The sequence below is a fragment of the Brienomyrus brachyistius genome, unplaced genomic scaffold, assembly GCF_023856365.1.
Source record: "Brienomyrus brachyistius isolate T26 unplaced genomic scaffold, BBRACH_0.4 scaffold65, whole genome shotgun sequence".
Lineage (NCBI taxonomy): Eukaryota > Metazoa > Chordata > Actinopteri > Osteoglossiformes > Mormyridae > Brienomyrus > Brienomyrus brachyistius.
In genome coordinates, this window is record NW_026042340.1 from 216352 (window position 1) to 240973 (window position 24622).

Here is a 24622-nt window from a genome sequence, read left to right on the forward strand (position 1 = left end):
TGAAGGAGGTGATCCATGAAGAACACAGCTTCCAACCTATCAAGGAGATCCACTGAGGCTGCATCTTCCAGCCTAAGGAAGAGATCCACTGAGGCCGCATCTTCCAGCCTAAGGAAGAGATCCACTGAGGCTGCATATTCCAGCCTAAGGAAGAGTTCCACTGAGGCTGCATATTCCAGCCTAAGGAAGAGATCCACTGAGGCTGCATATTCAAGCCTAACAAAGAGATCCACTGAGGCTGCATATTCCAGCCTAAGGAAGAGATCCACTGAGGCTGCATATTCCAGCCTAAGAAAGAGATCCACTGAGGCCGCATCTTCCAGACTAAGGAGGAGATCCACTGAGGCTGTGGCTTCCAGACTAAGGAAGAGATCCACTGAGGCTGCATCTTCCAGACTAAGGAAGAGATCCACTGAGGCTGCATCTTCCAGCCTAGGGAAGAGATCCACTGAGGCTGCATCTTCCAGCCTAGGGAAGAGATCCACTGAGGCTGCATATTCCAGCCTAAGGAAGAGATCCACTGAGGCCACGGCTTCCAGCCTAAGGAAGAGATCCACTGAGGCTGCATCTTCCAGCCTAAGGAAGAGTTCCACTGAGGCTGCATATTCCAGCCTAAGGAAGAGATCCACTGAGGCTGCATATTCAAGCCTAACAAAGAGATCCACTGAGGCTGCATATTCCAGCCTAAGGAAGAGATCCACTGAGGCTGCATATTCCAGCCTAAGAAAGAGATCCACTGAGGCCGCATCTTCCAGACTAAGGAGGAGATCCACTGAGGCTGTGGCTTCCAGACTAAGGAAGAGATCCACTGAGGCTGCATCTTCCAGACTAAGGAAGAGATCCACTGAGGCTGCATCTTCCAGCCTAGGGAAGAGATCCACTGAGGCTGCATCTTCCAGCCTAGGGAAGAGATCCACTGAGGCTGCATATTCCAGCCTAAGGAAGAGATCCACTGAGGCCACGGCTTCCAGCCTAAGGAAGAGATCCACTGAGGCTGCATCTTCCAGCCTAAGGAAGAGTTCCACTGAGGCTGCATATTCCAGCCTAAGGAAGAGATCCACTGAGGCCACGGCTTCCAGCCTAAGGAAGAGATCCACTGAGGCTGCATATTCCAGCCTAAGGAAGAGATCCACTGAGGCTGCATATTCCAGCCTAAGGAAGAGTTCCACTGAGGCTGCATCTTCCAGCCTAAGGAAGAGATCCACTGAGGCCGCATATTCCAGCCTAAGGAAGAGATCCACTGAGGCTGCATCTTCCAGCCTAAGGAAGAGATCCACTGAGGCCGCATCTTCCAGCCTAAGGAAGAGATCCACTGAGGCCGCATCTTCCAGCCTAAGGAAGAGATCCACTGAGGCTGCATATTCCAGCCTAAGGAAGAGTTCCACTGAGGCTGCATATTCCAGCCTAAGGAAGAGATCCACTGAGGCTGCATATTCCAGCCTAACAAAGAGATCCACTGAGGCTGCATATTCCAGCCTAAGGAAGAGATCCACTGAGGCTGCATATTCCAGCCTAAGAAAGAGATCCACTGAGGCCGCATCTTCCAGACTAAGGAGGAGATCCACTGAGGCTGTGGCTTCCAGACTAAGGAAGAGATCCACTGAGGCTGCATCTTCCAGACTAAGGAAGAGATCCACTGAGGCTGCATCTTCCAGCCTAGGGAAGAGATCCACTGAGGCTGCATCTTCCAGCCTAGGGAAGAGATCCACTGAGGCTGCATATTCCAGCCTAAGGAAGAGATCCACTGAGGCTGCATATTCCAGCCTAAGGAAGAGTTCCACTGAGGCTGCATATTCCAGCCTAAGGAAGAGATCCACTGAGGCCACGGCTTCCAGCCTAAGGAAGAGATCCACTGAGGCTGCATATTCCAGCCTAAGGAAGAGATCCACTGAGGCTGCATATTCCAGCCTAAGGAAGAGATCCACTGAGGCTGCATATTCCAGCCTAAGAAAGAGATCCACTGAGGCCGCATCTTCCAGACTAAGGAGGAGATCCACTGAGGCTGTGGCTTCCAGACTAAGGAAGAGATCCACTGAGGCTGCATCTTCCAGACTAAGGAAGAGATCCACTGAGGCTGCATCTTCCAGCCTAGGGAAGAGATCCACTGAGGCTGCATCTTCCAGCCTAGGGAAGAGATCCACTGAGGCTGCATATTCCAGCCTAAGGAAGAGATCCACTGAGGCTGCATATTCCAGCCTAAGGAAGAGTTCCACTGAGGCTGCATATTCCAGCCTAAGGAAGAGATCCACTGAGGCCACGGCTTCCAGCCTAAGGAAGAGATCCACTGAGGCTGCATATTCCAGCCTAAGGAAGAGATCCACTGAGGCTGCATATTCCAGCCTAAGGAAGAGTTCCACTGAGGCTGCATCTTCCAGCCTAAGGAAGAGATCCACTGAGGCCGCATATTCCAGCCTAAGGAAGAGATCCACTGAGGCTGCATCTTCCAGCCTAAGGAAGAGATCCACTGAGGCCGCATCTTCCAGCCTAAGGAAGAGATCCACTGAGGCTGCATCTTCCAGCCTAAGGAAGAGATCCACTGAGGCTGCATCTTCCAGCCTAGGGAAGAGATCCACTGAGGCTGCATATTCCAGCCTAAGGAAGAGATCCACTGAGGCTGCATATTCCAGCCTAAGGAAGAGTTCCACTGAGGCTGCATATTCCAGCCTAAGGAAGAGATCCACTGAGGCCACGGCTTCCAGCCTAAGGAAGAGATCCACTGAGGCTGCATATTCCAGCCTAAGGAAGAGATCCACTGAGGCTGCATATTCCAGCCTAAGGAAGAGATCCACTGAGGCTGCATATTCCAGCCTAAGAAAGAGATCCACTGAGGCCGCATCTTCCAGACTAAGGAGGAGATCCACTGAGGCTGTGGCTTCCAGACTAAGGAAGAGATCCACTGAGGCTGCACCTTCCAGACTAAGGAAGAGATCCACTGAGGCTGCATCTTCCAGCCTAGGGAAGAGATCCACTGAGGCTGCATCTTCCAGCCTAGGGAAGAGATCCACTGAGGCTGCATATTCCAGCCTAAGGAAGAGATCCACTGAGGCTGCATATTCCAGCCTAAGGAAGAGTTCCACTGAGGCTGCATATTCCAGCCTAAGGAAGAGATCCACTGAGGCCACGGCTTCCAGCCTAAGGAAGAGATCCACTGAGGCTGCATATTCCAGCCTAAGGAAGAGATCCACTGAGGCTGCATATTCCAGCCTAAGGAAGAGTTCCACTGAGGCTGCATCTTCCAGCCTAAGGAAGAGATCCACTGAGGCCGCATATTCCAGCCTAAGGAAGAGATCCACTGAGGCTGCATCTTCCAGCCTAAGGAAGAGATCCACTGAGGCCGCATCTTCCAGCCTAAGGAAGAGATCCACTGAGGCTGCATCTTCCAGCCTAAGGAAGAGATCCACTGAGGCCGCATCTTCCAGCCTAAGGAAGAGATCCACTGAGGCCACGGCTTCCAGCCTAAGGAAGAGATCCACTGAGGCCACGGCTTCCAGGACTCCTTATTGCACAGGCGGCCCTTTGGGAGCCATCTTCTTGGGCAGGGATGAACGCTGAGAGGGATGCTTTAAAATACTGGGGCAGGAGCATACCTATTGGCAATTCTATGATTTTTAGGGAGCATTAGAGGGGCCATAATTCATACAGAGGGGCCAATCTAATCATTAGCTAATGATTTGCTTAATCTGCAAGTGACGAGGAAGGGGCACACTGGGAGCCAATCAGCTTTCAGATGGAACTAGTGCTCCTGTGTCCCCGCCCCTATATATATATATCCTGAGTGTATTTGTCAGGGAAGGGACGCACCGGGAGCCAATCAGTTTTCAACTGGAGCTCATGCCCATCTGGCCCGGCCCCTGTACATCTGGCAGCAGTCACACATCACCAGTCGCACCGAGCGGACTGGCCTCGCACTGCACGCCCATCAGGGACCCAGGCCGGGAGCACTGCCTGATGCTTGTTAGCACACAGGCAGCGCAGCTACCTCCAGAGTTCCCACTGCGCAAACCGCTGGTCAGCAAACGCCGTTGGCCCAGTGGTGGCGGCACCCGCCAGCGCACTCACAACTCATAGCTACTCTTTAAAATATAGATGTGTTTAGAGATTCTTCCAGAATCTCCAGAGGTGAATTGCGCATAAAATAAACTTTTTGATTTTGTTTTAGTGAGGCTAGAGGGGGTCATTTTACCAAGAACATATATTAGTGACATGTAGATAGCTATGCCATGTTGTTAGCTATGCTAGGATGAAGCGATTTTGATATTTTTTGCCCGAAAGCTGGATATTAAGACTTCTTCTGTTTATAAACATGTTTACCACGGTTAGAAAGTTATGTTTTTTTCTGCTCAAGGAATAAACAAGCTGAATTTTTATCTGCGTTATTTAATAGCATAAACCTTCTTTGCAAAAATACCAATTTATTTAATTAAATGCAGGCATATTATGAAGAAGGACATGAACAATCATAAATGTGTTATTATAAGCTTGTAGTAAAGTCAATTTTTGTTGTTAACCAATTAAATTAGGTGCGTGTGTCCGGCGGTTCCGCGCTTCCCGCGATCTCACCGTATGGAAATGGCCAATAGAAACACGACAGGCTACAGCGCAGCGTTTCCGCCTGCCGTCCCTCTCGCTGGGGCTTGCCGATGTGTCGGGCGCCCTGCCGGCACGATGTGACGCGCATTCACCGCTCACACCCCAGGCCAGCAGAAAGACACTGGTGAGATAAGCCTCGTCCAAAGCTCCGCATCAGGATGAGGGTCTGAGTGAAGAGGACTCAGCGTGGAGTCATGGAATGCTAGAAAGCTGTAGCTGTTGATATCCTATTAACGTTTTAGCCAGTAATATAGCTAAATATTTTAATGACACCTCAATCAACTGATAACTAAGGAGCCTGAGTACGACGACCACAGGACAGCCTTTGGGTTACAATCTGAAGATATTTTGCTGCTTTGCTGAGGTAAACACTGAGGTAAAAAGGCGACAGATTTTAAAAATAAAGTAAACTGAACAAAAGATTCGTTGAGCAATGAACTATAATCTTTTTTCATTAATTTACACATGACGCTCCATTTTAATTAGCACTCACTGCTTAAATGACCATCCGGATCAGCATAGGTGAGGGTCAGTCTAACATTTTCAGAGAGAAAATCACGTACAGCTTTTTTGCAGTATCCCAGATGTGCCCGTGTTCTTCGTCAATATTATGAAATTCAGTAATATTTGAAGTCTATTTTATTACTAAAATGAGAAGTGGATTTCAAAAGCATTCCAAACTGAAGGGTTCTTAAATGCTTAAACAGCTCTGCTCTTTCATTTCCCTCATAAATATTCTCCAGCAGGTGAACCTGGGGCAGCTTTCGGCTCTGAATGACCATTTTTGGCTGAACATCTTCACAGATCTCAGGAGAATCCGAGCCCTCGCATTCAAAGGATGAACCTTTTCATCCAGCACACCAAAGTGCCGTGAAACTTTAGATGTTACTTTCATGGTGAAAACACACAGTCAGAGATCTTATAAACTGGCATTTCCGACAAAATTCCCCGGTTCTCACACGGCAATTGGCAGAGGCTACAAGAAAACCTCTCCGCCAATTCTATACAGCAAAATGTCACAAATGCACACAATTCAAACGCTACATAAATACATTTATCATTCATGCAAAAGAATTACCGCTACTGTTATAACCAAAGATACGTTGGATTGCATTGCTGAAATATCCTACATGATTTGTGCAATGCTAGACTTTAGATGACACTCACTTCTATCTCCATAGCAGGTAAGCTGCTAAAGACGTAAGATCAGAGAGCAGGACCAGCCAGCGTCCCAGAACCTACAGCGGTTGGGGGTTAAGGGCCTTGATGCAGGACCCAACATGATATAATTACTGCTGGCCGAGGGATCAGAACCCGGGACCCAGATTGCTAACCCACTGAGCCCCAGTGACATCACACCAAAGGAAGCACGAACACAGGTCTCTCTGAGCTGCTGTCTTGGTATCCTTCATCACACACATGTAAGTACGCAGGAACATCGGTAAGCCTCAGGAACGCCACGCTGCCTCAGACATCTGCTCTTCTTTCCTGTGATATGAAACTTCTCATCACCGCTAACGTTTTCATTTCTTCTTCATCTCCTGGCAACCTGGCCAAGCTGAGACTGGCAGCCACTCACATGGGATATTTCCAGCTAAAACTCTCTCTGCTGGCACGTCAAAGTCAAATTCATTTTGGAGATGATGAAACAGAAATGGGACATCGTTTTCTTAGAATCTGGGAGGATGTTTAAAAATATATTGTTTGTTTATGAAAAAAAATTGAAGATACACTACAAAAACTGTCAAGAAATATTTGATGCAAATGACAATTGAAATGAAAGCAAATATCACTGTAATTCCAACAATCGCAGTAAGATTTTGGCTGCATTACTGATGCCATTTTCCAGCTCCTATGTTAAGCTATGTCTGAGATGGAGAGGGAGAGCAGCCCAGACTTTATGGAGCTTGGAATGATCCTTCTAGAATGATCTTTCTGGCGTGACCCTTCTGGAGTGATTCTTCTGGAATGCATGGTTGAGGCCATTATGGAATGAATTCATCAATTCGAATCTAAATCGGGAAATGGAACCGGAGTTGGGATTGGAAAGAAACTATGGGGTACAGAACTGGAATTGAATTCGGATTTCAGGGAGATTTAAATTCCAACTCTAGTTCCATTTCCTGACTTGGACTTGAATTGATGAATGCATTCCGGAATGTCCCCAACCCTGCTGAAGTAATCCTTCTGGAATGATCCTCCTGCAGTGATCCTTCAAGAGTGATCCTTATGGAGTGACTCGTCTGCAGTGACCCTCCTGGAGTGACTCGTCTGCAGTGATCCTTCTGGAGTGACTCTTCTGCAGTGATTGTCCGGGAGTGACTCATCTGCAGTGACCCTCCGGGAGTCACTCATCTGTTTTGATCCTTCTGGAGTGACTCGTCTGGAGTGATCCTTCTGGAATGATCCTCCTGCAGTGACCCTCCTGGAGTGACTCGTCTGGAGTGATCCTTCTGCAGTACTATTTCCGTAATGTTGAGACAATGTAATCCGATGGCTGCCTTTTCCCATTAACTGCATAGTAATTCATGTGAAAGTCAGATTTCTGATTTCATAATAGTGCTCATAGAAGCCCAATAAATGTGAATACTTCACTTGGAATTCATCCTCTCACCAAAAATGTTATTACATTGATATACTGTAAAATGTCATAATAGTTGTACTTTTGTTAGCAGAAGAATTGTCCTAATTTTTCAGCCCCAAACAGCCAATCGAAACGCAGCATCGGTGACGTGTCAGTGGACAGAGAGCTGGAAGTCAGAAATAGCTGGTGGTGGCAGAGGATGTTCATTAGCTGTGACAGCGCTGATGGCGTTCAGGCGGGGGTGGCGGAGGCCCTCCTACAGGGCCCATGTCTATCAGGGGCTGGGTAGGGAGTCCCCCCCCAGGGGTTCGAGAGCCGTGACTAAAAGGGGGCAGGAGGGAGCACAGCTGGATGGGGGCAGCGTGGTGACAGGTGTCAGCGTGGTGACAGTGACCCACAGGAGGTCCTGTCACACCTGTACCACCCAAAAAAAAGAAACATTGCTCGCTCTAATCTACCAACTGCTAGTTAACTGACAGTAGAGACTAGTTAGAGTCTCTAAGGCCACAGAGCAGAAGAGCGTGGCGGCATTTCTGCATTACAAACCCACAGGGTGACACTGTCACGGGGCTTAGTGAGAGGGCGGAAGCAGCTGGCAGCTTATTAGCGCTGTTAGAAATGTAAGCACGTGGATTTTAATCAGCGATAAGGCCAAGCAGAACGACTAAAGCCCAGGATAACAGGCCATTAACATGCAAACATGTAAACAACGCGGACGCCAATGCCAGAGGGACAGAGCGATTAAGTCAGCTCACCCACGTTTACAGGCAGGAGGTGCTGGAGGTGCTGAATGTGCACTTTGCAGAAGCAGGGCTGCAGCTGGGGTCACCCAGTGAAGGGGCTGTCATTGAGAGTAGGCCGGAAAGCACAGGGAGCTCTGCACGCAGCCCGGCCGAGGGAGCTCTGCACGCAGCCAGGCCGAGGGAGCCCTGCACGCAGCCAGGCCGAGGGAGCCCTGCACGCACCCCGGCCGAGGGAACTCTACACGCAGCCCGGCCGAGGGAGCTCTGCACGCAGCCCGGCCGAGGGAGCTCTGCACGCAGCCAGGCCGAGGGAACTCTACACGCAGCCCGGCCGAGGGAGCTCTGCACGCAGCCCGGCCGAGGGAGCTCTGCACGCAGCCAGGCCGAGGGAGCCCTGCACGCAGCCCGGCCGAGGGAGCCCTGCACGCAGCCAGGCCGAGGGAGCCCTGCACGCACCCCGGCCGAGGGAACTCTACACGCAGCCCGGCCGAGGGAGCTCTGCACGCAGCCCGGCCGAGGGAGCTCTGCACGCAGCCAGGCCGAGGGAGCCCTGCACGCAGCCAGGCCGAGGGAGCTCTGCACGCAGCCAGGCCGAGGGAGCTCTGCACGCAGCCAGGCCGAGGGAGCTCTGCACGCAGCCCGGCCGAGGGAGCTCTGCACGCAGCCAGGCCGAGGGAGCCCTGCACGCAGCCAGGCCGAGGGAGCTCTGCACGCAGCCCGGCCGAGGGAGCTCTGCACGCAGCCAGGCCGAGGGAGCCCTGCACGCAGCCAGGCCGAGGGAGCTCTGCACGCAGCCCGGCCGAGGGAGCTCTGCACGCAGCCAGGCCGAGGGAGCCCTGCACGCAGCCAGGCCGAGGGAGCTCTGCACGCAGCCCGGCCGAGGGAGCTCTGCACGCAGCCAGGCCGAGGGAGCCCTGCACGCAGCCCGGCCGAGGGAGCCCTGCACGCAGCCCGGCCGAGGGAGCTCTGCACGCAGCCAGGCCGAGGGAGCTCTGCACGCAGCCCGGCCGAGGGAGCTCTGCACGCAGCCCGGCCGAGGGAGCTCTGCACGCAGCCCGGCCTCACAATCCCGAGCTAACTGCTCAGCCCCAGACGGGTGGCAGGTCAGGCCATGCACCCGAATCACGCTGTTCTCAGGAGACACGCAGAGCCATCCTGAGATGACACTTTTTCCGGTATTTTGGGTACTTAATATAGCTTATGAAGTTCCTGTATTTAAAAAATTCAATGTCAAAAAAATGCCAAGATCCTCTTGTTCGGTTGTTGAGATGAAATATGACATAAAGTGTAAGGAGGGGGAGGAAAGGAAGTCATTTCACAGCTTGCAGCTCATGGTCTTTGATAGTTTGTTGTTTGGCCAGATTAAATCCTTTAGAAAGATTTTCTCTCTCTGCTGTCTCTAAACTAGGTGATGTTTGTAGGTTAGCGCCCAGTGCTCAGAAGGCTTTTCTGCTACCCTGGATGGGATGCCAGTCCATCACACAGGATACAAGGCAGGGGATACCATGGATGGGATGCCAGTCCATCACAGGGCACAGGGCAGGGGACACCCTGGATGGGATGCCACATGCAAGACACCTCCTCGGCACGGGAAGAACATGGAAACTGCACATGCACACACACACGCACATGCACATGCACACACACACGCACACACACACGCACATGCACACACACATGCACATGCACACACACACGCACACACACGCACATGCACACACACGCACACGTGAGCAGCCAGGACATACAGAGATGCCAAAGCAATTCTAGACAAGCTAGAAATTTTCCAATTATATCAGAAACTGTAGGTTCTCTGGTTCCCCCAAAGGGGAACATCTTCATGCATCTTCATGCATATTATTTTGTGATGTTTCAGGCATCCAGACAAAAGCAGCTGATATTGTTGCTTCTGCTCAGTCATTTGGTTTGTAAAATATCAGATAATGGTGAGAGTGAGCTGTGAGCGAGCTTTGCTCCAAGGTGCCATGAGCTTACGGTGGATGGGAAGTGAGTGGGTGTGGCAGCATCAGAGCAAAAGCGGCCCAACAACAAAGGTGGGGGTTGGGGGGTGCCACCGTATGGGGGCGCCTGTGTCCCCGGAAGATTTGACGTACCTCCTCTCCGGTTGAGCTTGGCGTAGCCTGCAGCATAGCCGCTGGCGAAGACCGACGAGGCGGAGAATGCGTGGTGAGCGAGGGGCGTGGCCAGGACCTCATCACATTTTGCTGAAAAAGGAGAAAAAAGTACAAATATGAACCGACGGAGGATGGGGAGTAACAGACAGGAGAGAGACAAACGTGTAAATAGGTAAACGGTTTGGAAACGAGAGAGCGAAGCCTCCACAGCACATACAGGAAGTGGGTCGACTGGGCCGGACATCCCCCCCCCCCCCCCCCGACCTCAAAATGCAAGGTCACACTTCTCTGCTTTTGACAAAGTAATGGACAGGCTGACCAGAATTCAAAACAAGCTCTGAATGTGAGTAAGTCTGGTTCGTACAACACAGACCATCATGTCTGCCAGCATTACCGACTGACATACACCATTATTCAAACACACCCAAATAATGAGAGAGACGTCAAAAGTAACGCACATTATAACGAAGGGCTGCACTCTGATTCAGCCTCGCCAGGGTGAACAAGGCCAGCCACTTACACTACTTGCTTATCAGATTATTTAATCCAAACCTAATTCCAAATTTGTTTTCAAGACAAGCATTACATTGTGCTTCTATTTGCTACAGGATTTGAGATGTGATCATAATTCTTTTCTATTCTATTGCAAATACTTTGACTAAATTAATGGGAGAGACACTGTGACTGAGGTCCCAGACTGGATTAAGTGAGTATGTACTGAAGCTTTTACAGAGAACCCAAATTGCACCATTCTAATAAAAGGCCCTGCAGCCTGACATCAGGAGTTCTGCCTGTGAATCTGCGTGGGTTTTGCTCACGGCTGAGTCTGCCTGTCACCTGCTCCCCAAGTGGCCGCCTCACACACCTCCTCCAGTAGGTAGGCTGGAGCACCTTATTACATGCCTCTTCCATTTGGAGAGATGGACCACAGCACTGACCTCAATGCCATCCAACTGCTTTTATGGTATAAGTAACCAGTGAGGAATTCAGTGATGCAATGGGTAGTGAGTCCTCATAATGTTACAGGATGGGCTAGTCAGGACGTGGAGAACAGTGAGTATGGTGAGCATGCAGTGAGTATGGTGAGCATGCAGTGAGTATGGTGAGCATGTAGTGAGTATGGTGAGCATGCAGTGTGCGTGGGAAGTATGCAGTGAATGTGGAAAGCATGTAGTGAGCATTTTGAGCGTACAGTGAGTATGGTGAGCATGCAGAGAGTGGTGAATATGCAGTGTGTGTAGTAAATATGCAGTGAGTGTGGAAAGCATACAGTGATTGTGGAAAGCATACAGTGAGCATTTTGAGTATACAGTGAGTATGGTGAACACGCAGTGAGCATGGTGAATATGCAGTGTGTGTCGCAAGTATGCAGTGAGTGTGGAAAGCATACAGTGAGTTTGGTACATATGCAGCAAGTATGGCGAGTATACAATGAGTATGATGAGCATGTAGTGAGCATGGTGAACTTGTAGAGATCATGGTAAAAATGCAGTGAATATAGTGGACATGCAGTGAATATGGTGAATATGCAGAGAGCATGGTGAACATGTAATGAACATGGTAAGAATGCAGTGAGTATGGTGAATATACAGTGAGTATGGTGAGCATGCAGTGATTATGCAGTGAGTATGGTAACTGAGTGTAGATTAGTCTAGCAGCCATAAAAAGTCACATGTAAGCATAGGAATGTCTCCAGTCGCCCAGGGACTGCATGCATGTTTGTCTTATTTACTGATGATAAAGAACAGATTGTCCAGGGATCTGAGCTGAATGTGGCACTGATGGCCCCCATCACATCTGGCATCTTCATTTCATTACAGTTCACTTTGCTGAATCCTGATACAATGAACCAGAAATACAGACATAAACTAACCATCAATGAAATACACACGCCTTCTTATCAGCCATAAAGCATTTCACATTGTTATAAAATGTGAGGAAATCAGTCATATGACACTCATTATAACTGCCATCAAAATCCCGGCAGTGTGCAGTACTGCAGTAAGTCTGCCTGTGTTTTCATGTGGCCTTTCCTTCATGGCGATGATGTCAGCCGATGTCATGCCCCACTCGTCCGATCCTCCTGTGTGCCACACCCCCTCGTTAACCCTGTGTGGATTCTCCGTGTTCACCAGCTGTTTCCTGTTACTGTCATTAGTGCAATGTATTTAGTCCATGTTAGGTATGTTTTCCCAAGTCCAGTCATTGAAGTCTATATGTCTGTCTTGCTCTGTTTCCTATTAAAACCCTTTATTTTACGCCAGTCCTGTTCCCTATGCCTGCTTCTCCGCTCTGCACCACGTAGGTCATGACAGTCGACCCACAAAGGCCTTTTCTGAGGGGAGGCTGCTTATTACCTGTTGATGCCAAACCTATATTTACCTGACTTGTCCACAAAGAAAGTAACCAATCAATGAAACATAAATAAATGGCTTTCAAATGGGGCTCACTACAAAGTCTAATGTCATTCATTTGTAATTGTATTTACAGCTAGTTTCTACATATTCACCAGCGAGATAAAATTGATTATTTATAAAATATCATTTATCGTCACATGAGCCTCTATATTTATAATTCCATTCATCAAACAAAATTTGCTATCAAACACTCTCTCTCTGTCTACCCAAATATTTTTGTATCTTTGCATACAGTTCATAAATGTCCAGAAATTGGTTATAAATTTAATTTTATATAAGCTTGTTACTCGTTTAAAGAGTATATAAATGATTCATGTAGACGACATGCTGCTCTATACAGTGTTTCAATTGACTCCCAGTTATTAGTCCTGTTAAGCAATCACTCTGCACCTGGGGACTGATCAGATTCAGCGGCTGATTATACAGAGGCTGAGAACCTCCTCCCCACACTCCCCAGGTCTCTCCCTGCACTGGCGTCCTGTCAGCTGGAGGTGGGGCCGATTACAGGGAGGCTGAGAACCTCCTCTCCACACTCCCCGGGTCTCTCCCTGCACTGGCGTCCTGTCAGCTGGAGGTGGGGCCGATTACAGGGAGGCTGAGAACCTCCTCCCCACACTCCCCGGGTCTCTCCCTGCACTGGCGTCCTGTCAGCTGGAGGTGGGGCCGATTACAGGGAGGCTGAGAACCTCCTCTCCACACTTCCCGGGTCTCTCCCTGCACTGGCGTCCTGTCAGCTGGAGGTGGGGCCGATTACAGGGAGGCTGAGAACCTCCTCCCCACACTCCCTGGGTCTCTCCCTGCACTGGCGTTCTGTCAGCTGGAGGTGGGGTCGATTACAGGGAGGCTGAGAACCTCCTCTCCACACTCCCCGGGTCTCTCCCTGCACTGGCGTCCTGTCAGCTGGAGGTGGGGCCGATTACAGGGAGGCTGAGAACCTCCTCCCCACACTCCCTGGGTCTCTCCCTGCACTGGCGTTCTGTCAGCTGGAGGTGGGGTCGATTACAGGGAGGCTGAGAACCTCCTCTCCACACTCCCCGGGTCTCTCCCTGCACTGGCGTCCTGTCAGCTGGAGGTGGGGCCGATTACAGGGAGGCTGAGAACCTCCTCTCCACACTCCCCGGGTCTCTCCCTGCACTGGCGTCCTGTCAGCTGGAGGTGGGGCCGATTACAGGGAGGCTGAGAACCTCCTCCCCACACTCCCCGGGTCTCCTCCTGCTCTGGCCAATCTGGGTGCGGCTGCAGTTTTGAGTCCCTTAGATGTGAATGGCATAGCTGTGCTTACCCAACTCCAGCCTCTGGATATCTCACCATTCATGTTGCATATTTCCTTCCTTTGGATAGTATTTCTTTTGTAAACAATACAGTAACCAGTCTAGGGAACTGCGATGTCATCTCCATTGCTCAGTCAGGGGTTTTCATCGTGGGACGCCCACCCCCCACATCAACACGCTGTGCAATGTATAGGAACGAAATGTGTCTCCTTGGATTGCAGTGCACGTTACAAAGAAACAGCAAGAGAAGTAAGTCAGAGGAATGAAACCCAAAATGGTCACAATTTAACTGAGGGGACACAAATAGTGTAGCAGGACACGCTAAATTAATGCATTAACCAGTAACTAAGTGTTAGTTATGTACTGATCCCATGCTTGTTCATCATTAATCAATCATGACAGTTCCTGTATTCCGTTCAGGAACTATATTAATAATGTAACATAGTTCCTCAATGCAATACATGAATCATCATAATTGAATGATGAACTAACACTTAGGTAATGCTTAATTCATGCATTAAGTAAGTGTGCCATTTATTTATGTCCCCTCAAGTGAAGTGCTGCTTTCTAAATAATAATATAAGAAAACAGCAAAACCGAAACAGAAACAGACTGTGGGCCGGAATGTGACAGTGCAGCCTGAGATGCAACGATGTGCTAAATGAGGTGGGCGGGCAGAGCAGCCAGGAGGTATGCAGTGTGACAGTGACAGTAACATTAGTCAGTAACAGCCAACTTGACGGAGCACAAATAATATAGTATTATGCTATGACTTTGTATTAATTAACAACAAACTAAGTCACAGTTACATACTGATCTCAAATTAATTGGTCGTTAATGAATTGTGACATTTTTGTCTCAAGCAGTTACAATATTTGTTACTATATCTAATTCCGTGAACCTTTGTGAACTACTGAAAGGAAAATAATGAATAACACAAGTGAAATACCGATGTCATGTTTGTTCATAATTAATGAATCATGATGCACCTTTTATCTAAAGAAGCTACTATATTTGTTCATGATTCATAATTTGTAATTCAGTAGAAACTGAGTTATTAGTAAATGTTTGCGCCCCGTCAAGCAAAGTGTTAGTTAGTCTGTGCATAGTGACAAGTTTGTGTGTTGTGTGGGGGGGGGGGTGTTTTGTGATGTTTGTGGGGGGGCGGATTTTGTCAGTGTCACAGTATCAGAAAAGCCACAGTCCCTCAGCCTAACCCTGGTGCCTGGTGATGGTAAGGGGACAGACAGAAATACCGGGGGGAATACCCAGAACCAACCCTTAGTTTTTAGGGGATCCTTAGCTCAGGTATTTTCTCATATGGGTGGGGGGGGGGGGGGGGTCAATAAAATCCTACTTTACAGGATTGCCAGTAAAGAATGAATTAGTTTGAATGCCCGGACAGGAAGTGACATAGTGACATACCCACTATGAGTCAGACCTTAGGATTACAGGTACACTGTAGTCACATAATATACCAAGGTACTTATCAGAAACGGCCTCAATAATTATAATGTAAAGACGTCCCCCCCCCCCCACCTGTGCATTACATAATTGGTTTATTATTCATGCTGTAACACCCATAGACCTGGTGCTGCTATATTTATCATGATTCATGCTGAACACCAAAACTGTAAATGGGAAATTTATTCTACTGTAAAACAGTAAAGAATGGTGCTGTGACAATGCACATCTCAGAATTTACTGCCACCCGGCTTAACGGCTCCCACATGGTCTCACATCACAGGTACGCAGACACACTGTGCACGGTGACAGCAGAAAATGCCAGAACAGGGGCAGAGAAGGATGTTGAGGTTGAAATAGTGTGGTCGCATGTATAATCAAAACAAATGAATGAATATCTTACAGAATATTACGTATAACCAAAACAAACAAATGAATATCTTACAGAAAGTTACATATAACCAAAACAAACAAACGAATATCTTACAGAATGTTATGTATAACTAAAACAAACAAACGAATATCTTACAGAATGTTACGTATAACCAAAACAAACGTATATCTTACAGAATGTTATGTATAACCAAAACAAACGAATATCTTACAGAATGTTACGTATAACCAAAACAAACAAACGAATATCTTACAAGAATGTTACGTATAACCAAAACAAACAAACGTATATCTTACAGAATGTTACTTTATCCAACTGGTTTTCATCCTTAGGAGCTCATTTTATATTTCACTGACAAAAGTACATCCAAAGTCAGTTGCTATCAGTATCCAATGCTGTAGTCCACAAAGTTTTTTTTATTTGTTTGTTTGTTTATCCAACAAAGCTGCCGTCTTTGGGAACAGTGGCTGCATCCAGTGTGGATGTCACTTATCAGGCCAATCAGACAGTCAGCCAAAGTGAGAGCGCCGATGGCACTTCTCCGAAATGATTGCATGTGGACGCCGCATACCAGGCACACAGCGCGAATAAAGGCGGCTCAAATGAACGAGCACTCTCCGCTTTCTCCACGGTCACATATCAGCTCGTACTGAGAAGTGTAGTATAAAGAAGCTTCAAGGAACAGAAGCAACAGTCCAGGTTGTATTGTGCCACATGTTGTGGAGGTGCTACGTGTGTGATGAATGGCCTTAACACTAAATAAAACTTGAAAACAAAAAGAAACACCTTGAGTTAGGAATGTATGCCAGTGGAATGCAGCTTTTACAGGCCATTGCCTAGTCTAAGAGTATCAGGTGGAGAATGATAACAGCTGCTATTACACCTTTGTTCGTCGTTAATGATCTTAGTTAATCACCAAAATAGAAGAGAAGCAGGTTATTTCAGTTGCAAATGTAATTGCCCCATAAAAACACCTAAGTGCTTCTTTTATGCTGGCCTCCACAAGATCTGTAGATTGCTTGGCCTTATAAAACCATACAATTAAGACTTCTCCATCCATTTATTTTCTGACACTACTTGTCCTATTCAGGGTCACAGAGGGCCTGGAGCCTATGGGTACAAGGCAGTGAACATCCCAGGATGGGGCACCAACCCATCACAGGACACACTCACACGCACAGCTATAGGTAATTTGGCAACTTCAATTAACCTCAAATGTTCTTGGACTGTGGGAGGAAACTGGAGTACACCAAGGAAACTGCACGACAACATGGGAAGAACATGCAAACTCCACACGCATGGAGCTATGGCAGAAACTCAAACTCTGGTCCCATGGGAGTGAGGCAGCAGTGCTAACCACTGCGCTAACCACTGCACCACATTGCCACCCTGGGTCCCATTGGAGTGAGGTAACCGTGCTAACCACTGCACCAGGGCACCACCCCAGGTCCCACTGGGTGCTGACCACTGCACCACAGTGCCACCCCAGGTCCCATTGGAGTGAAGCAACAGTGCTAACCACTGCACCAGGGTGCCACCCCAGGTCCCACTGGGTGCTAACCGTTGCACCACAGTGCCACCCCAGGTCCCATTGGAGTGAGGCGACAGTGCTAACTGCACCACCCCTAATAGAGATGAGCATTACAGTTAATTGTTACTGAACTTTCCCTCAAACTTACTTTGTACTTGCCTTTCCTTTAGATGCGGCTCAAAAACATTTCTCAAAAATTAAAAACAAATTTTTCATCAAACTAAAAACCTGCGTAACCTTGGTGAAGCTGTCTTTTCAGCCACTGTAGTCCAATGGAAATGCTCTGGTCTGTTCCTTGATCTGAGCCCTGAATGATCAAACAAGATGGCTTTGTACTACCAAGCCAGCTTTCCATTGCTGGGCAAACATTCTCTGGGAAGCAAAGGTCATTTAATAAAGACAAGTGGAAGCATTTGCTTTAGCAAGATAAATAAATTCTTATATATCTTTTTTTTCCAAAGGAGAACAGCCGTACTGAAACAGGCAGATATCACGCACCCCCATGGTAGTTGCTATGGCAACTTCAGAGGAGTATATTAACTTGGGGCGAATATGACAGCACACAGAAACATTCGTGCACACTGACAGCTTTCGTCAATGTACGTTTGCTTTAAAATCAGATAACGTTAATGATTGGAAGACACTCAACAGCAATTTACACGTGTGCGGGGGGACCATTATTGCTGATTTAAAACCTGCCGTCATTCGCTGGATACTTGACATTTTAAAAAGCCGGTTTTGGGGAGGAGCAGATCGATTTATATATATAAAAAATGCACTTCATACTAAGATGGCCAAACTTTTGTATTTGGCATCAAACGGTATTTTATCCATTTAAAAACTAACTTTTAAACTAAAAATGTAGTAGCCTTATAATGGTTATACTTTCAAATGTTAAAAAAAAATTATTTAGGAATTAATGATGCTAGGGCCTTAAGTAGACATGATTCTTTGTTTATGGCTGCTAATGTTCCCCCCTGCCTCCAGGGGGCAGTGGTTTAACCCACACACTCTGGGGTCTCTCTGGCTGGAAGCTGACCCTGCGCCGCTGTCGCCCCTCCCACGGTCAACACAGCACAAAGAGTGAGCCCCCTAGGCTTATTTCCATAACCTGTAAATTGAAGGTGCCCCTTGGGAAGGCATGTAGTTAATTTCAGTTCGCCGGGGTCACACAACCTAACGTCATTAGTAAACATAGCTCTTTGGTAATTACCTTCCAAACTTGCCCGTCTCCCCCACCCCCCTGTCATACTGCGTCTGCGAGGGCAGCCTCTGCTGCTCCTTATCTACAGGATGCAACTATGTTGGATGAAGTGAACGGAGAACTTTCACACAGATAAAAGACCCATGTGCATCGTGACTTTCACCAAACCTTGCTGGCAGGGTTGTCTCTGCTCTCTCTACTCAGGCTAAAACCAGCCTGGAGCTGGGAGAGGGGGGACCTGTGCTTGAAGTGGGTGGGGCTGGAGCTGGGAGAGGGCGGGGCTGGAGCTGGAGTGGGCCGGGCTGGAGCTGGGAGGGGGCAGGGTTGGAGATGGGAGAGGGTGGGGTTGGAGATGGGAGAAGGCAGGACAGAAGCTGGGAGTGGGTGGGGCTGGAGCTAGGAGTGGGCGGGGTTAGACATGGGAGAGGACGGAACAGGAGCTGGGAGTGGGCGGGGCTGGAGCTGCGAGAGGGCGGGGCCGGAGCTGGAGGTGGGTGGGACAGGAGGCCCTGTTTCAGCAAGCCAGTCTGCCCTCTTCACTGCTTTCAGCATAATGTGATACACCTACTGTGTGCTGTGCTGCCAAAATGTTGATACAGGCAGCATTGGTTTATTTCACAGATGTGACAACATAAAAAGCAGATAATCAACAATAGATACAAACAGTGTGACTATTAAAGAGTGATCCTGTGCTACTGCGGTGCTGCTTCACACCACTGCTCTGTGGGTATAGTTCTCATGTTCTCCAGATGTGGCCTGGGTTTCCTACCACAGTCCAAGAAACGTGCTTCAGCCAAATGCCATTTTATGTGCCTTGTGCCCTGTGATGGACTGGCATCCCGTCCAGGGTGCCCCCTGCCCTGTGCCCTGTGATGGACTGGCATCCCGTCCAGGGTGTCCCCTGCCCTGTGCCCTGTGATGGACTGGCATCCCGTCCAGGGTGTCCCCTGCTCTGTGCACTATGATGGACTGGCATCCCGTCCAGGGTGTCCCCTGCCCTGTGCCCTGTGATGGACTGGCATCCCGTCCAGGGTGTCCCCTGCCCTGTGCCCTGTGATGGACTGGCATCCCGTCCAGGGTGTCCCCTGCCCTGTGCCCTGTGATGGACTAGCATCCCATCCAGAGTGTCCCCTGCCCTGTGTCCTGTGATGGACTGACATCCCATCCAGGGTGTCCACTGCCCTGTGATGGACTGGCATCCCGTCCAGGGTGTCCACTGCCCTGTGATGGACTGGCATCCCGTCCAGGGTGTCCCCTGCCCTGTGCCCTGTGATGGACTGGCATCCCGTCCAGGGTGTCCCCTGCTCTGTGCACTATGATGGACTGGCATCCCGTCCAGGGTGTCCCCTGCCCTGTGCCCTGTGATGGACTAGCATCCCATCCAGGGTGTCCCCTGCCCTGTGCCCTGTGATGGACTGGCATCCCGTCCAGGGTGCCCCCTGCCCTGTGATGGACTGGCATCCCGTCCAGGGTGTCCCCTGCCCTGTGATGGACTGGGACAGACTTCAGACTCACTGTATCTCTACTGGATAAGTGGTGGGAAGACAGACGGATAGATTTTGTACTTAATAAATAAGCAAGCAAGTAAATAAGCAAAATAAGCAAAGGATATGAATAAGATGCTCTATGTTTTATTTTACATTAATTTTATGGGGTGGGATAGAGGAAAAGAAAAGCTGATTTAACGTGTTTATATGCACTGTCTTGTTCCCATAAAGAGCTGTGTTTGCTAATGACTTCGGTCTTGGTGACTTGGCAAATGGAAAACAGCATTACAGTCTCATTCTTAAAGAGCTTCCTAAAGACCCCAGAGCATGTGGCTCATACCACTGTGCCCTGGAAACAGGGGTCAGCATTTACGAGGTGAGAGGATTCATTTCCATTAAACAGCAGAATCATAAATGGTTATGGCTGAACATACATTTTCTACATTAAATATAAATCCATTCAAGGAAAAAAGGATACATACAGAAAAAGTAGTTACAGTTTTGAAAATTTAATCTGAAACACTTCCCTAAAATGTACTGAAAATGGTATTTTGCTGATAAGCTTAGAAAGAAGGAAGTACAAATTCAATTCAATACTAAACAGTACTTAAATATAACATACTGTAAGACGTATTTCTTTACCAAATATACCTAATCGTGTTGCGGAACAGATGAGAAGTAACTATACACTTACTGTAGATTCGGTAGAAAAGTTAATTTATTCCTTTTATCCCTTAACGGTTCATAAAAATAACAATCGCAAAACGAAATACTGCTATTAGCGCTTAATGAGAAAATATATCAGAGAAACACAATTACATGTAATGGGAGCTAATTATATAACAGCATAATTAATTTATTTTCTTTAGAAATTATAAAAGATCAGAAAGCTGCAGTAATTACTAGCTTGACGACGGGCTGAATGGGACCTGTTCAGTCATAGATGTATAATGTTATTTATTTTGTTGCAAATTTTCTTCACTTTAAAAGGAACTGGGATGTTTTTGGCTGGCAAAACCGTGACAAAGTGCCACCCTATTGAGCTTTCAGAGTAACAGCTGCGTCTCACTGCCGGCTCCAGTTAAATGGCTCCGCAGTCCTGACTCACGCGTGTGTTAATAAAAACGCCCATTTCCAGCATCACTTTGCTTCCTTTAATGCTACTGCGGAAGAGACACCGTTTGGAGGATCTGCCCACATACAGCAGCGCCTTGGGCTACGAAGAACAACAAGAGAAAGCATCCCGACTGCCGGCGCGGACATTTCTGAGAAGCGAGTGTTTCCCACTGCAGAATGCAGTGGCTGAGGTCTGCTGCCTCCCATCACTGAAGGAGAAAGCCACAGACTGAGGGGCTGACGGCCATTTTGCTTTCTAAAGGACCTTTCAGTCCTCCTGCATCCGGCTTCGCAGACTGGACATCATTAATAGAAAATAACACAAAAACAGGGAAAAGGGAAGACAAAAAAAAATGTAGGAAAGAAAGGCAGGTGACAACAGAGGAGAGGAACCAAAAACTCACAAGTAGGAAGGAAAGAAAAACCTCAGGGTCAACTGCCTGGCCAACCCCCCCTATGGGCTTGCAAGATGCAAACTGTGGTCAAGGGCAAAGCCAAAGTCCATCAATGAGTCAGTTTTCCACGCCAATCTGTGTAGGGTGGCAGTCTGCATCCGCAATGGTACAGATCCTGCTACATCTCAGGATGGCACCGCGACACTGACACTGGGCCGGAAGATGCACGGCGGCCCAGGCCCGTGGTTCTATTAACCGTCCGCCAGCAGAAAAGGCAGCCATGGTCCCTGAGTGACGAGACGCCCGCTGTCCCGGTTCTCCATAAGGACGTGCAGAGACCCTCCTAGGATGGCACCGCGACACTGACACTGGGCCGGAAGGTGCACGGCGGCCCAGGCCCGTGGTTCTATTAACCGTCCGCCAGCAGAAAAGGCAGCCATGGTCCCTGAGTGACGACACGCCCGCTGTCCCGGTTCTCCATAAGGACGTGCAGAGACCCTCCTAGGATGGCACCGCGACACTGACACTGGGTGACACCATTTGTGTTTTTATTCACATAGAAGTGGAAATAGGTCTAACAATCCCATTCTTTTATTACACTTCTAATTTTAGGATTTTAAACTGCTAATATAAGTGTTCTTCAATATATCCTTGCTGGGTTCATGAAAACAATAAAGCAATCAGTCAAAAGAAAAGCATTTTAAATAAAACATTCAGCTCCTAATCCACATGGAAACCAACAAACTAAAGTCTAAACTAATAAATCAAGAGTGTAGCTTTGGCTTCTGCACTGGTACCAAATCAGCCAACACCACCCCCCCCAACACACACGGTACTCCCACAGTATTGGATGGGACAGAACATATAACACAAAAATAAACAAAAAAATCATTACAGATAAACGACTGTTTAAGTACCATATGCCGGGAAGTAAACCCCCGACTGAGAGATCAGGCATAACACAGGTCCGGACTGCGTTCTGTCCAATAGGATGTTGGGCAACTTGGACACTATGGTGACATCAAGTGCACTGCATACATGACAGGCACTGCATACATGACAGGCACTGCATACATGACAGGCACTACATTCATACCCACACGATGGAGTGTACCTACACTGTACCTCTACTCCCTAAAAAGCCAAGATGCTTTATATTCGAGAGAATATACATTAAAACGATGATAAAACGTACAGAAAATAATAAATGCATAAAATGCATTATTATCCCTATTAAGTGTTATTCGTACTATAGGTTAGATGGGATGCTGCTGCATTCCATTAACCCTGGAGGTTGGAAGTCGGAGCTGGGAATGACGTCACACCTGGGCTACAGCACAGCGAGTCAGGAAGCCACTTAGCGTCGCCAAGGAACTGCTTACAAAAGCAGGACTTCTTGCTTAGCCCAGTAACTTGTTGGATTTAAGGTACCCCAGATTACATGGCCTTCATCTTCGTTGACTTACATTTAGCACAGACTACCTTAAATCTGACAAGTTACATGGCTGAGAGGGAAATCCTGCTCAAATCCGGGCTCCAGTTCAAGCCAGGTTCATTGTTAGTCATTGTTCGTTATACCAGCTGCATTAGGCGGTATTTTGCTCACAGAAACACCGTAGGAACATTCACAGATATTGTTCGGAATTCTGACTTCAGGGGGTGTTCTAGTTGAAATTTCCAAACTCGGAAATTCCTACTTCCCAGTTGAAATGGAACATAGCATTTGTTTACACCAGCTACACATGGTGCATCATGTGACCACTTATGTCTGCTGTGTCCCACATCTATCAGGATTTCTTAGCTCTATTTAAAACTCTTGGGACCTCTGGTATATATGCGATCAGACGGGCGGAGCACAAACACCCTCCGAGCACAGATCCGTGAGGTACACCAGCTATCTGACATGTTTTTAAGCTCCACCCCAGTTCCCCAGAAACCCAGGAAACATCCAGTGCTGCTCCCAGCCTGTCACTGAAAACGCAGGAGCATTCAGCACGAAAGGGCGGCACAAATGGCCCCCAGTCTGCAACACGCATGCATTTTACACAGCCTTGGAAGAGCAGGGACAGCGAGCGATTCATACAGCCTCTGCAGTATGAGCCAAAACTACAAGACACACAAAGAGTGAAGATCAAGGTTACATTTTGTTTCCAAGATTTTGTTCACATTTTGCGATGACAAAACACCAAACAGCATGCACCTGTCCTTAAGGGACTAATATCACCAGCCACTATCTGTCCAATTCATTAACTAAAGTACAAAGGCACACAAGGAAGGCACATTTTCTATGAGTCTTATCTTACTGGGATAAAAATGTAATTCCAGCATCAAACACAGAAGTTATGAATGTAACCGCTGTGCTAGACTTTCGGAGTCACACTGGGACGGCAGGAATGATAAATCGATATGAATCTTATAATGTTCCCTTCCTGGCCAGCAATGGCTAGAAATAGCAGACAGGATACAACAGAATAGAAGCACCTCTTTCATCCCCATGGCAACAATGCCATTATCACAAATCCCATCATGCACTGCGTGAGTGACACAGACACACATACGTGCAGGTTTTGAGGTCAGCCGGCGCTCCTGTTGCAGCTGGGATTAAGGGCCCCGCCCAGTAACAGTAATATTATTACTCTACCAGCCTAGGGACTTGAACCTACAACCTTCGAGAACTGGGCAGAGATCTGTAGCCTGCTGAGTCATACACCGCCCCCGAAAAGAGGCTTCGGCATGTTTGTCAGGAGTCATGAGGAAGCAGAAATCACACCGTCTGCAGCTTTCGGTTCCTCTCCTCTGTTGTCATCTGGCTCTTTCTTTCTTTCATTTCCATCTTTCATTTCTGCTGGAAACTAGAATTTCCCAGAGGAACCTTCCCGAGGGATTAATAAAGTTCTATCTATCTATCTATCTATCTATCTATCTATCTATCTATCTATCTATCTATTTCTGTCTTTCATTTCTGTCTTTCATTTCTGTCTTCCCTTTCCCTTGTTTTTACATTTCTCTGTATAAATGATGCAGGAATGTATCACAACACACCCATGCAAAGCATGCTAGGGTGACTCTGCTGTGAAAGGCGCTATATAAAAATAAATTGAATTGAACTGAATCTCTCCCTCGCAACTAATGCTCTCATTTAAGGAAGTACATTACATTTAAGATAAGCCATATGCCACAAACCAATCTGGGGGAAGGGAGATGGTATGCACTGCACCTGAGCTGAGAAATGCGAGCCTGCTGGGCCTCAGGGTGCCCCCGGTGTCCTGCGCGCTCCTGGGATAATGGCGC

At 48.0% G+C, this 24622-nt stretch overlaps 1 protein-coding gene across 2 annotated transcripts in view; it reads right to left on the reverse strand.

The window, feature by feature from the left end:
• LOC125725372 (contactin-associated protein-like 2) overlaps positions 1 to 24622 on the reverse strand; it is a 256318-nt gene that overhangs the window by 145943 nt on the left and 85753 nt on the right. For both annotated transcript variants that reach the window (XM_049002234.1, XM_049002235.1), the window contains exon 2: positions 10032 to 10142. In XM_049002234.1, coding sequence (XP_048858191.1) covers positions 10032 to 10142 — 111 coding nt within the window. The remainder of the gene's footprint in view (positions 1 to 10031; positions 10143 to 24622) is intronic.